The sequence below is a fragment of the Mesoplodon mirus genome, assembly GCF_964341445.2.
Source record: "Mesoplodon mirus genome assembly, chromosome: 2".
NCBI lineage: Eukaryota > Metazoa > Chordata > Mammalia > Artiodactyla > Ziphiidae > Mesoplodon > Mesoplodon mirus.
The window spans coordinates 124,209,305-124,221,535 of record NC_138977.1 but is presented as its reverse complement, the minus strand read 5'-3'; the positions used below and the strand labels follow the sequence as shown (position 1 = coordinate 124,221,535).

The 12,231-nt window shown below is 55.0% G+C and overlaps 1 protein-coding gene across 7 annotated transcripts in view; it reads right to left on the bottom strand.

Moving 5' to 3' along the window:
- Positions 1-4,470, bottom strand: part of NSD2 (nuclear receptor binding SET domain protein 2) — a 77,352-nt gene extending 72,882 nt beyond the window's left edge. For 2 of the 7 annotated variants that reach the window (XM_082603289.1, XM_082603292.1), the window contains exon 1: positions 4,366-4,470. Coding sequence is in view for 1 of the 7 variants with exons in the window: in XM_082603288.1 (XP_082459414.1) it covers positions 3,773-3,850 (78 nt within the window). In the remaining 6 variants the exon portion in view is untranslated. Of the gene's footprint in view, positions 1-3,758; positions 4,065-4,365 lie in introns of those variants that run through there. The other 5 variants (XM_082603294.1, XM_082603288.1, XM_082603291.1 and 2 more) reach the window with 5 other exon arrangements.
- Positions 4,471-12,231: the final 7,761 nt, after the last annotated feature.

Sequence of the window (12,231 nt, the reverse complement as noted above, 5' to 3'; positions counted from 1 at the left end):
CAACAACGAAGACCCAACACAGCCAAAAATATATATATATAATAAAATTTTTAAAAAACATAATCTTAAAAAAAAAAGAAAAGAAGTGCAGTGAGGGAATTCCTACCGTCGTCCAGTGGTTAAGACTCCACGCTTTCACTGCCGAGGACCCAGGTTCAATCCCTGGTCGGAAAACTGAGATGCCGCAAGCTGCGCGGCATGGCCAGGAAAAAAAAAAAGAAGTGCAGTGAGAGGCAGAAGACCCAGTGAGAGATTGGTCTTGAACCCCAAAGGGCACTGGAGCTCCTGGAGGAGGGGCCTCACATGATCACACGTGCGTTTTAAACAGACTAGGCAGGGTGTGGAGAGCTGACCGAGGGTATCACAACTGGAGTCAGACACGCTTTCTGATCTGTCCGCCTATGTAACCAGCAGCACAGCCCAAGGGAAAAACTCACCAAGATGTGAAAACTGCTGACATAAACATACCCTTAACAGCATGACACACTTCATCCAGATCATCAATTCTTTCTATGACAACCCAGTCAACTTAAAAATTGAGCTCCCAGGACTTCCCTGTGGTCCAGTGGTAAAGAATCCACCTTATGATGCAGGGACGTGGGTTCGATCCCTGGTCAGGGAACTAAGACCCCACATGCTGCAGGGCAACTGAGCTCGCGCGCCTCAACTACAGAGCCCGCGAGCCACAAATTACAGAGCTCACACACTCTGGAGCCCGCACGCCCTGGATCCTGCACCCCAAAACTAGAGAAGAGAAAACCTGCGCACCATAACGAAAGATCCTGCATGCCTCAGCGAGGATCCCATGTGCCACAGCTAAGACCTGAGGCAGCCAAAAATAAATAAAATAAATAAACAATAAATAAATCTCTAAAAAAAAAGTTGAGCCCCCAACTCCTCCAATAAGATAAAATATTGTTTCTCTACACACCCACTAGGGAAGTCTCACTACTGGGGCTTTTGAGCTGCAGGCCAGCACTCAGCTCAGCCACTACTTAGCAGTTTCCATCCTTGTATGTCTTGTTGAAACTATTAGGTATTACAGACATTAAGATGCTTTGAAAACTCATCTTTGGCCGTTTGTTTCCTGGAAGACAGACTCAAGAACAAAACTACTTCAAGACAGCTTGAATTTTTAAAGTAGCAAACCAAATCTCATCAAATCAATCAGTTTCTTCACAAGCTATATTGCAACCAACAGACAAATGCAAAATGCTGTCGAGTCCCTGGGGTAACTAATTTAAGTCTTTTTCTCCCCAAAAGAAATACGTTTTATGTAAATAACAGTTCCTAAAAAAAATGAAATTAACAAATCACATAAAGGCAGTTTGTAAAGTATAAGCATAATCCTGGGGAATTTCCATGTCACCTCTTGCTTTTGTGTACTTTATATTCTTTTTACTTTGCCCAGGGATACAGAGAAGTACAGTAGAAACATCACTGCTTGATTCATCCTGGTGGTGGATACAGGTCTACTCTATTATTTGTTTGCAATATTTCATAGTTAATTTTTATTTAACATTTGAGTTACCTATGATGAGAAAAGGAAAAGAAACAGCACTGCCTAGCAAACAGTGTCTCAGCTCCCCAATTAAAGTAGGGTGACCTTAGGCCAGCCCCTTACTTTCCATACTCAGCTTCTTCCAGAGGGTCCCTTTCTGCTCCAACATGACTTACAAAAAAAGAGAGGCAAACAGGCCACATGCTGGCATTGAAATGGGTTGTTTATCCCAAGTCATATGCCCATTTATTCAGCATTCACTGAGTGCCTGACATGAGAAGGCACCAGCAGAGGCCAGGCTGCCCAAGGCTATAAGAGTCCTACCTCAAGAGCTCTCCAACAGGGGAGAAAAGTCACATATGGCCATTGAAGGGCTGGGTCCTCTGTGCTCAAAAGGGAGGACAAGCAGTGGTCCACACCCAACAACAGTCCATGCAGAGGCCTGGGTCAGTATAGGGCACCACATATTTGGGGAACAAGGACACATTTAGTGCAGTCCAGCAGAGATAAGAGTGAAGCTCAGAAGACTAAGATGCTTATCCAAATCTGCATACATTCTATAGCCAAGCAGTCCAACCAAAAAAAAAAAAAAAAAAAAACCACCAACCAAAAACTGTATACTAGAATATGTATGTAAAAAGCCTTATATCTTCAGTTCCCACTGATTAATTAAAGTGTTTACTTAGAAAGGTTATTTGTGTAGATTAAAAAGGGCAGGGCAAAATAAATTTGGAACTTCAGCATCATCTTAGCACATCCATTTGTGTGTGCTCAATGGCAATCCTATATCTCATATAGCACACATTTTATTAGTGTTTTCTATCCTCTCACCAGCACTTCTTAGTAAGTATAATTCCACCTATTTTTACATGTTTTACACTGAAACATCAAATCGTAAAAAATTAATTAGTTTATATTCTGCCATATGAGTAAACCTTTTAAAATTGTACTACTTGTAGGAGGAGAAGTCATCCGAATAAATGGAAGGCTTGACCCCCTCTTCCATAACTAGGCCACAGGGTCTCTAATTCCTAACTTCTAATTCTCACAATTCTGACTTATTCTTCCCATTTGATTCTTCACATTTGAGCAGGTACTATTTTAACAGCCCTGTTTAAATCAGCTGAATAAAAACCATAAGCCTAGTAGCCACACGTGGTAGCCTGTTTACCTTACTGTTTTGTTCTGTGTCTCCACAAATTTCAAATTATGTTAGTTTAGACGTTACATATGAATATATCATAAAAGTGCACACAGAATAAACTGCCATCACTTTTTATTTATTTACTTTTTTGGCCGTGCCACACCGCGTGTGGGATCTTAGTTCCCCGACCAGGGATCGAACCCGTGCCCCCTGCACTGGAAGCACAGAGTCTTAACCGCTAGACCGCCAGGGAAGTCCCATGCCCATCACTTTTTGAAACTCAGAAAGTTATTTTTCTAATACTCTTAAATTGGAATGTTTACCACTGGAATCCCAGGCCAGCCTGATCTGTAGTAATGCCGTCAGGAGGGGAGGATTTTTGTACTACATAGATCACAGTTCTTCACAAAAGCTTACGCAAACTCACAACCCTGCAGAAAGTCCTCACTTTACCAACCACTGGCCCAAAAATGAAGGCTGCTGGGCGTCTGAGAAAATGGAAGAAAAGGAAAGGAAATGACTCAAAGTAATCGTGCTTAAGGCATGAGTCCTCTTCACTTCCAGTCGGCAGTTTAGATTTGAACTACGGTCGGTGGTGAGGCACAGGAGCACACACCAAGCACACCAGGAAAGGACTGTGCTCCCAGGACTTGTTTCCTTCGTGGTACTGATTAGAGTTGTGCTTTTTTTAATGGTGCTCTCGTCACATTTAAATATGTAACGAGGATATTTAAAACATTGGGAAAATAAAAGTTAAATTCCCAACTTCATACATGAGATGGCTCCTAACTTATTTTCCATCTTGATAATCTCATTTTAAAATACATAAAGTAAGAGTCGATATAATCGACGCGGGGTAGCAACGTGAGGTTTTTAACTTGTTTAGTGATTAGGGAACACACATCTTGGCGTTTAAGTCATTTAAAAGTCAAGGCCTTGAAAGTCTGAGCGCGGGCTGTCAGTCCTGAAGAACTTCCCTAACCTCGCTCTGAAGTCACCCTAACCGAATGGGTCCCCTGTTCTGCTACACGCGCACACACCCCGGAGCCCTAATTACCTGCCTAAGAATGATTAACGTCCCAGTGAGACCAAGTTTCCCCCCGCATGTCAAACCTGTGACCACTCACGTCCCGGACCGGCGAGAGGGAGAAAAAACTAAGGCTGCACCGGGTCCTGCGCCTTCTGCCCAGACTCGAGACCAGCATCTCTTAAACGCCGAGATTTTAAACCGCCCTTCTGGCGAGTGGGGAAGAGTCGGCCGTGCGGCCGGGCCGCTCCGCTGCGCGTCCGGGGCCTCGGGGCCGCCGTCTGGCCAAGCTTGGGGGCCGAGGGCCGGCAGCCCCGGGCGGAGTCCCCGCGCCTCCACCTGCCAAGGCCCGGGGCTCCGGGCGCCCGCGCTGACCAACGGCCGGCGTCCGAGTGTCACCCGGACCCTCCGCAGACAAAAAGCGCCTCCCCGGCCCCGGCCGCCCCTCCCACCGCCGCCCGGCCCCGGCCCCGGCCAGCGCCTCACAAAGGCCGGCCCGGCCCGCTGGGCGCCGCAGCGAACAAAGGCCCCGGCCCGCGGGCCGGCACAGGTGCAGCCGCCGGCCGCCGGGCCCAACATGGCCGCGCCCGCCCGCCCGCCCGGCCCCGTTAGCCCGCCCGCCCGCCCGGCCCCTCAGCCCCTCAGCCCTCCGCCCCTCAGGCCCGCGGCGGTTGGGCCGGCGGCGCCAGTGACCTGTTGTGCGGCGCATCCTCCGGCGGCGGCGGCGGCTCTCCGGTGCAGCGGCTCCGGCGGCGGCGGCCGGGGAGGGGGCCGGGGCCGGGGCCGCGGGGGAGGGAGGGAGGGAGGGCCGAGGGAGGGGAGGGGGCGGCGGCGGCGGCGGCGGCGGCGGCGGCGGGCGCAGCGCGGCCAGGCCGAGGCTCTCCGCGCGCGGCGCCGACCCCGCCCCCGCGCCTCCCGCCCGCCGCCGCCGCCGCCGGGCCGCCGCCGCCTCGCAGAAGCCGCGGGAAAGTGCGCGCCGCTGATTGGCTGCCGCGCTCGCGGGGCTGCGGCCGGGCTTTTCAAATCCGCGCGGGGCGGGGCGGGGCGGTGGTGGCGGGTCCGTGGCGCGGGCGTGGGCCGGAGGCTGGGAGTCGGGGGCGCAGGCCGGGGCCGGTGATCGAGGGCACGGGCCGGGGCCAGGGGCGCGGGACCCCGCGGGCCGCCTCAGACTGGCGCCGGGAGCGCGCCCCGCTCCCGCTACTCGGCCGGGCGCGCGCCAGGCGGCGGCTCAACCGAAAGCCCGGAGCCTGGAGCCAGAGTCCGGAGCGCGCGCGCGTGGTGACGTCACGGCCATGCGCCCAATCGCCGCCGGCGAGGCCGCCCCGCGCGATCGCGGCCCTGGAGCCGGGAAGTGGGAGGCGGCTCCCTGCCGGCCGCACCGCGGGCCCTGCGCCCGTAGCACCACGCGCAGGGTCAGCCCGCGCTGGCCGCAGGGCCCTCACCCAATTGGTCACCCACGCCCCTGCCTCGGGGCGGAGAGAAGGCTCCCGGGTCAGGAGGCGCTCTGCGCGGGGCCTGGTCGAGCCGCTGGGATCCGGGAAGGCGGAGGTCAGGTTGAACTGGCCCTGCACGCGAGGCCCAGCTGGAACTCGCAGGGGAGCACTGTGGAGGGAGCTCCAGGGACTGCCGAGCAGGGTGCAGAGGTACCCGCCGTGTCTGTACTCCTGGAACGCACATTACAAACTTGGCATAGATGGTCACAAACAACGACAGGGAGCGGGGATTGCAGGCCGGAGAGACTGGCCGGCGCGGTGCGGGCAGGGAGGTGGGGCGTCTTCTGCAGAATATCTGCAGGGCGAGGATTCAGCCGTTTCCCCACCTCCCAGGCTCGGGTCTGGCCTGGATCTGGGAGCAGTGGGGTAACCGTGGTCAGAGGCAGGGCTCCCAGGCCCTGAAACTGCTGGGGCTTGTGCCATTCTAGTGAGGCTGGGGTGGGGAAGAGGGACAGGGCAGGCCCAAGAGTGCCAGCAGCTGCAAGCTTCAGCTGCTTCCCACCAGAGCAGGGGGTGGCCTAGGGAACGCTAGAGCCAGGGGGAGACCCTCCCCCGTGTCCAGCTGAAAGGGATTACAGAATTTTTCACCCTTCCATCCAAGAGCTATACGGTGAGGTCCTACTGTGTGCTGCACCCTTGCAGCATTCTGGGGAATCTGAGCAACCAGAAGAGACGCCCTTCCCCCATCATTCACTGCCAGGACTCACGTCTGGCCACCAGGAGCCCCTGGAAGGTGTCTAGCTGGGTGCTGGCCCATTCACATTTGCATTTTGCCATGTCTCTTGGCTGTGGGGAGGAGAACAGGTGCCCTTTCTGGTCCCGGGATCCCTCTGGGGCACAAGTCTGAAAACTGTCTCCCTCCCCAGTACCTTTAAATCCCTGCAGTGCAAGACAAATACCACCATATCTCATTTGATTTCACAGATTTGGAATTAGGGCTCCTCTTCAAAACCAAAAAAATCTGCATTTAGAATAGTGCAATCAACATGTAAATTTATTCAAAACATGAAAGTGTGTGTTTGGATTTTCTTGAAGAAAGTTATTTGGGGCAGGCTGATCTTTTCCCGCCCAGGGCAGGCCTCCCTGGGCCCAGCCCTGCTGTCTTGTGGGGTCCTAAGCCCTTTTCATCGAGTCGGCCAGCTGGACAGCCCCAGTCCTGCACACACTGGGGGGTTCTCCCGTGGAGAGTGGATTTCCAATGATTGGGTCTCCCTCAGTGCATAGGAAAAAGAGGTCCTCACAGGACTGAAGGAGGTCCTGGGCATGTAGATTCCTGGGTGGGGAGGCCCTCATCTGCACGTTTGCGCCCCTTGCAGGTTGGGGAGGGCCATGGGAGTGGAAGTCCCAAGTCCGGTGGGCCCAGAGGGCTGCGGGGCACTCAAAGACATCAGCAGCTGGGGCTGAACCTTGTTTCCATCTCTTTGAGGCTCTAATCACTTCTCTAAATGAAACTCTGCACTCAGAGAGGAGAGACTGCAGAAGACCAAGGGACTGGGAGTCTACTCCCGGTATAAAGTAGTGAGCACAGAGGAAAGGCGTTTCAGGGGGCAAGGGCAGCCTGCCGGGGTTCAGCTGCCCTCCATCTCAGCTCCCCACTGCTGCCCCCCACCCAGCCTCTCAGGCCGAGGCTGGACTGGGCAAGGCATTTAGGACCAGGGTATCCCAGGCCTTCCTGCTAGCTCGAGGACCAGCCCGGCAGCCACAGATCAAGGGGTCAAGTGGAGCTGGGAGTCCCCTGGCCGAAAGGTCTATAGCCACGCCACCTCTGGCTGCCTGCCGTCTGTTACCAGCCATGGGGCATAGGGCTCTAGGAGGCACGGCCCACTCCATGATCTCTGTGTGGCCCAGGCTGGAGCCCACTTTGCCGCCCTGCTCCCCATCGACACAGGTCCTGCAGCTCCTGGCCCAGACCTCCCTGTAAGAGCTGCTGCCAAGGCAAAACCCAGGCCCCTTAGTCAAACGAGCCCCCCCGAGCTCCGGCTTGGCCTCCGCATCCCCCACCAGGGCCGGGGTCCCCCAGGGGCCAGGCTCATCGCTGTTTCCATGGGGATGTATGCACTCTGACCCCAGCCTTTCTCCATCCCTGGCCAAATAAAGAGGGCTTCCAAGTGGAAACCAGCAGTCTCAAGCTGCCCCTCCTCCCGTGCCCCAGGTGGCCCCTCTCTCCAAGGGGGGGAGGAGAGAGGCCCCCCTTCTCAGCCCAGGACAGGCCCAGAGCCAGGCCTAGCAGTGGCAGGGGCCTCCCACCCCCAGACCTTCTCAGCAGCCCCTTCCCAGCCCAGACCGCTCTGTTCCCCAGGCTGGAAACTTGCCTTTCTAAAGGCCCAGCTCTGCCTCAGCTCCTGCCCAGCCCAAGGACGACTGCAGTTCACTGGGCCAGCCCACAGGAGCCAGCAGGCTGTAAAGCCCCTCAGGTCACATGGGCCGACCCTCCCCTGAGCAGGGCTCCCTGTCAGGCTGGGACATAGACCTGGAGACTGAAGCCCTGCTGAGAAGTCCCCCGTCCAAGTGCTGGCTGGGAGGCCTGAGCAGGAGGCCTCCCCACCTTCTCTGCCCACCCCTCTCTCCATCCGCCTTGGGGCTGACCTACAGGAGCCCCTGAGAGGCCTGAGGTGTCTGTCATCAGTCTTGGTGGTCACCTGCAGGAACAAACCACAGCCCAGGACCATGGTCAGGTCCTGAGGGCAACCTCAGGACCATCTTCCCCACCTCCCCCGCCCCCACCAAAGGCTGCTTCCTGGAGATTCCACCCAAGCCAGCCTAGGGCTCACCCCTCCTCAGGATTCCGCTTCCTAAACCCTCCTCTAAGCCAGCCTCTCCTTCCCTGTCATTCTGCCCGTCCCCCCCCAACCAGGGCCTTAGTTCAGCTTCTTACTTGGAAATAAGAGGCAGTTTTGAGGGGCTTCCCTGGTGGCGCAGTGGTTGAGAATCCGCCTGCCAATGCAGGGGACGTGGGTTCGAGCCCTGGTCCAGGAAGGTCCCATCATGCCACAGAATAACTAAGCCCGTGCGCCACAACTACCGAGCCTGCGCTCTACAGCCCGTGTGCCACAACTACTGAGCCCACGTGCCACAACTACTGGAGCCCGTGCTCCGCAACAAGGGAAGCCACCACAATGGGAAGCCCGCGCCCCACAACGAAGAGTAGCCCCCTCTCATCACAACTAGAGAAAGCCCGCATGCAGCAACGAAGACCCAATGCAGCCAACAATAAATAAATAAATTTTTTTTAAAAAAGAGGCAGTTTTCTACTCACTGATTCCCCGCCTGCTTTCTCCCCCTTTAGTTCATTCTCCGCACCCAGCCAGGGGAATTTTTCTAAACCACAAAATTGACCATGTCACCCACCTGCTTAAAATTCTGCTATGGCTGCCCAGCACCCCTCACACCAATCCCACTCCTCAGTGAGACTTGCATCCCACTTTCAGAAATGCGGAGGCCATCCAGCTCTGCCTCTCCAGCCCAGCCCTCTCCCCAGAGCTCCTGGCCAATAAAGTTGACTCCTCACTGGATGTGTCCCCTTGGACAGCCACATGGACCCACCCCTGGACAGTTACCAACTTGAACTTCTCCCCTTCTCATCCCCATGCCAGGTCTTAGCGGGGATACTACTTTCTCCAAAAGCCTTCCCTGATCCCTTCTCAGGCTGGCTGAGTCCCCTGGGGGTACACACAGCCCATGTTCATCTCCAGGTGCCAGGGCTGCCTGGGATGGACTGCCCGGCCTCCGGTCCTGGTTCCCCCTGTGCTGGTACCTGAGGACTGCTGGTAAAGTACCACAGAACAACACAAAGTTGTTCTCTCACAGTTCTGGACGCCAGAAGCCTGAAACCAAGGTGAATGCACGGTCATTCTTCCCTCCAAAGGCTCTCTGGAAGAATCTCTCCTTGCCTGTCCCTAGCTGCTGGTGATGCCGCAGTCCTTGGTGTTCTTTGGTTTGAGTCAGAATCACTCCACTCCCAGGCTCTGTCTTCACAGGGCCTTCTCCCTGTGTCCACTGGTCTCTGTTTTCTCTTCTTGTAAGGTCACCAGTGATTGGATTAGGGCCCACCTGATGACCCCGTCTTAACTTGATGACATCTGCAAAGACCCTGTTTCCAAATAAGGTCACATTCACAGGGCGGAAGTTTATGAACACACCTTTTGGGGGGGGCACAGTTCAACCCACAGCCCTTCTCTTCCTAGTTGCACGACCTTGGGCAGGCTGCAAGGCCTGTGTGTGTGTGTGAAATGGTGACACTGCTAGGGCAGTGTCCCCTTTGGGAGAGGCTGCTAGGCAGGAACGGCTGCGCCGGGTTAGAGCCCGCCTCCCCGGAGGGCGCGAGCTCGCACCTGACAGGCTGCCCTCCTCCGGAAGCCGCAGGGTGGGGACAGTGGGAACCGGGCGCGGCAGCAGCTGGGGCTCCAGGGTTAGGGACCTGCGGGGCCGGCGGGCCGGCCCCAGGGCTCCCTCCGCCCTGGTCCCGCCCCCGCATTGGCCACGCGCCGCGAAGCCACGCCCGCCGCCCCCGACCGCACTCCACCCGGCGGCCAGCCGGGCTGCTCGTTTTTTGCAGTTCCGGGTCTCTCGGAGGGGAGGAAAGGACACCCGAGAACGGAGAGCGATGGTGAGAAGACGGGTGACCTCCACCTTGCCCAACACCCCGCCTGCGGCCCCTGCACCCCCATTCTCCACGGGACTGCCCAGATCCAGGACCAGCCAGGGCAGGGCCCTCCGCCAGCGCTCACCACTCGCTCAGGCTTTGGCTAAAGAAACATTGTTTTGTGCTAAAGCAGCGCTTCTTTTTCTAATTGTGAAAATTGCATGAAATTAAAACCCAGAAGAGCAGAAAGGAGAAAATAAAAGTTCTTCCTAAGTCCTGGGCCTGCAGCGAGAGATATAAGCGCTGGTAACAGCTTGCGGAGCGCTTTGGACCGCTTCTGTTCTGGACAGATGAGGGGCTTCACCAGCCTGAGTTGGGGACTGACCAGGAACAGCAGGAATGGCCACTAGGAGCCACTCTCCTTCCCCTGCCGCCCAACCAGAGAGGTCCTTTTTATTTATTTTACTGGAACAATTTTACATTTACAGAAAAGAAGCAGATATAGTATAGAGTCCCCCCCACCTGCTTCCCCTAGTGTCAACACCTTACATTTCCACAGCTTTGTCAAAACTAAGACACCAAAATTGGTCATTACCGTTAACTAAATCCCAGACTTGAATCAGAGCTCACCAGTTTTCCCACAAATGTAGAAGACTCTCTTAAAAAGCAAATCTGATTGAGACTTCTGCTGTGGGCTATAACAGAGAAGCTGGGACCTGACTGCACCTCCCACTGTAAACAACCATAATACGGACAAAAGAGATGAAGCAACCGTTTTCAGGTGGTGGGGGAAGGGAAGGGCAGGACTGCGCTCCCCAGGGAAGAGAACTTTATGAGGCACGCCTTGACCGCCCCCTGCCCGCCCACCCAGCTCTCTATCCCTCCTGGCACAGAGGGACAGAGTCCAAGTGGGGCAGCCCGTACCACTGAGCCGAGGGCCAGTGACGCGCTGGAATCTGTGGGGAGGACACTGGAGGAGAGGCCACTGTGTAGAGGGGAGTCTAAGATGTTCCACTGCCCTTGGCTGGGGTGAGGACCCCAGACGGACCAGAAAATGACTGCTGTGGGAGCTCTGGCCCGGCCCGAGTGGGGGCCTCATCAAGCCCTGTGAACGTCCCTGGCTGAGCCGCTGAGACACCAGGATCCATGCCCTGGGAACTGGGGTTGCACCCTGGAGGAAGACATCCTCCAGTCTCACCCTGTCTCACTACCTATTGCTGCATATAACATGACCCCAAAATCCAGTGGTTCAAAACACCAGTGAACACTGATTATCGCATGCAATTGCTTTGTCAGGAATTCGGGAGTGGGGGAGCTGGAAGGTTCTGGCTCAAGGCTCAAGGTCTCCCATGAGGTTGCAGACAAGATGTCACCCAGGGCTTCCATCATCTAAAGGCTTGACTGGGGGGACTTCCCTGGTAGTCCAGTGGTTAGGACTCCACAATTCCACTGCAGGGTCATGGGTTCGATCCCTGGTTGGGGAACTAGGATCCCGCATGCCACGCGGTGAGACCAAAAAAAATTTTTAAATAAAAAATAAAGGTTTCACTGGGGCTGTGGATGGGCTGCTGAAATGCTTTACTCAGGTGGTGCTGGTCATTGGCAGGAGGCCTCGGTTCTTCCCCACTTGGGCCTCTCCGGGGACTGCTCGAGTGTCCTCCTAACATGGGGGCTGGCCTCCCCCAGAGCAGGAATCCAAAGGGGAGGAAAGCAGAAGCTTCAGTCTCTGGTGATCTGGCCTTGGAAAGCACATGTTTTCATTTTCAGAGGAAAATAACAGAATCTAGAGACTGTAACATATCATCCACAACAACCAAAATACAATAAAACATCTCTAGGCATGCAAAGAAAGGAGAGAATGTGGCCAAAATCAAGGGAAAAAAGCAGTCAATAGAAACCACCCCTGAGCCCAGTGTTATTACATTTGACAGATAAAGACTTCAAAGTCATTGTTTTGAGATATTCAATAATTCAAAGAAAATTAGTGAGTGAGTGAAAAGGTCTAGTGAGTGAAAAGGAATCTATCTCAGTAGAAAAAATGGAAGCTGTTAAAAAAAAGATGAAAGTTCTAGAAATGAAAAGTACATAACTGAAATGACAAAATCACTGGATGGGCTTGACGGATGATTGAAGGTGACAGAAGAAAGAGTCAGTGAATTTAAACACACACCAGTAGGACTTCCCTGGTGGCACAGGGGTTAAGAATCCACCTGCCAATGCAGGGAACACGGGTTCGAGCCCTGGTCCAGGAAGATCCCACGTGCCCCGGAGCAACTAAGCCCGTGCGCTACAACTACTGAGCCTGCACTCTAGAGCTCATGAGCCACAACTACTGAGCCCATGTGCCACGACTACTGAAGCCCGCGTGCCTAGAGCCTGTGCTCTGCAACAAGAGAAGCCACTGCAATGAGAAGCCTGTGCACCGCAACAAAGAGTAGCCCCTGCTCGCCGCAACTAGAGAAAAGCCTGCACTCAGCAACAAAG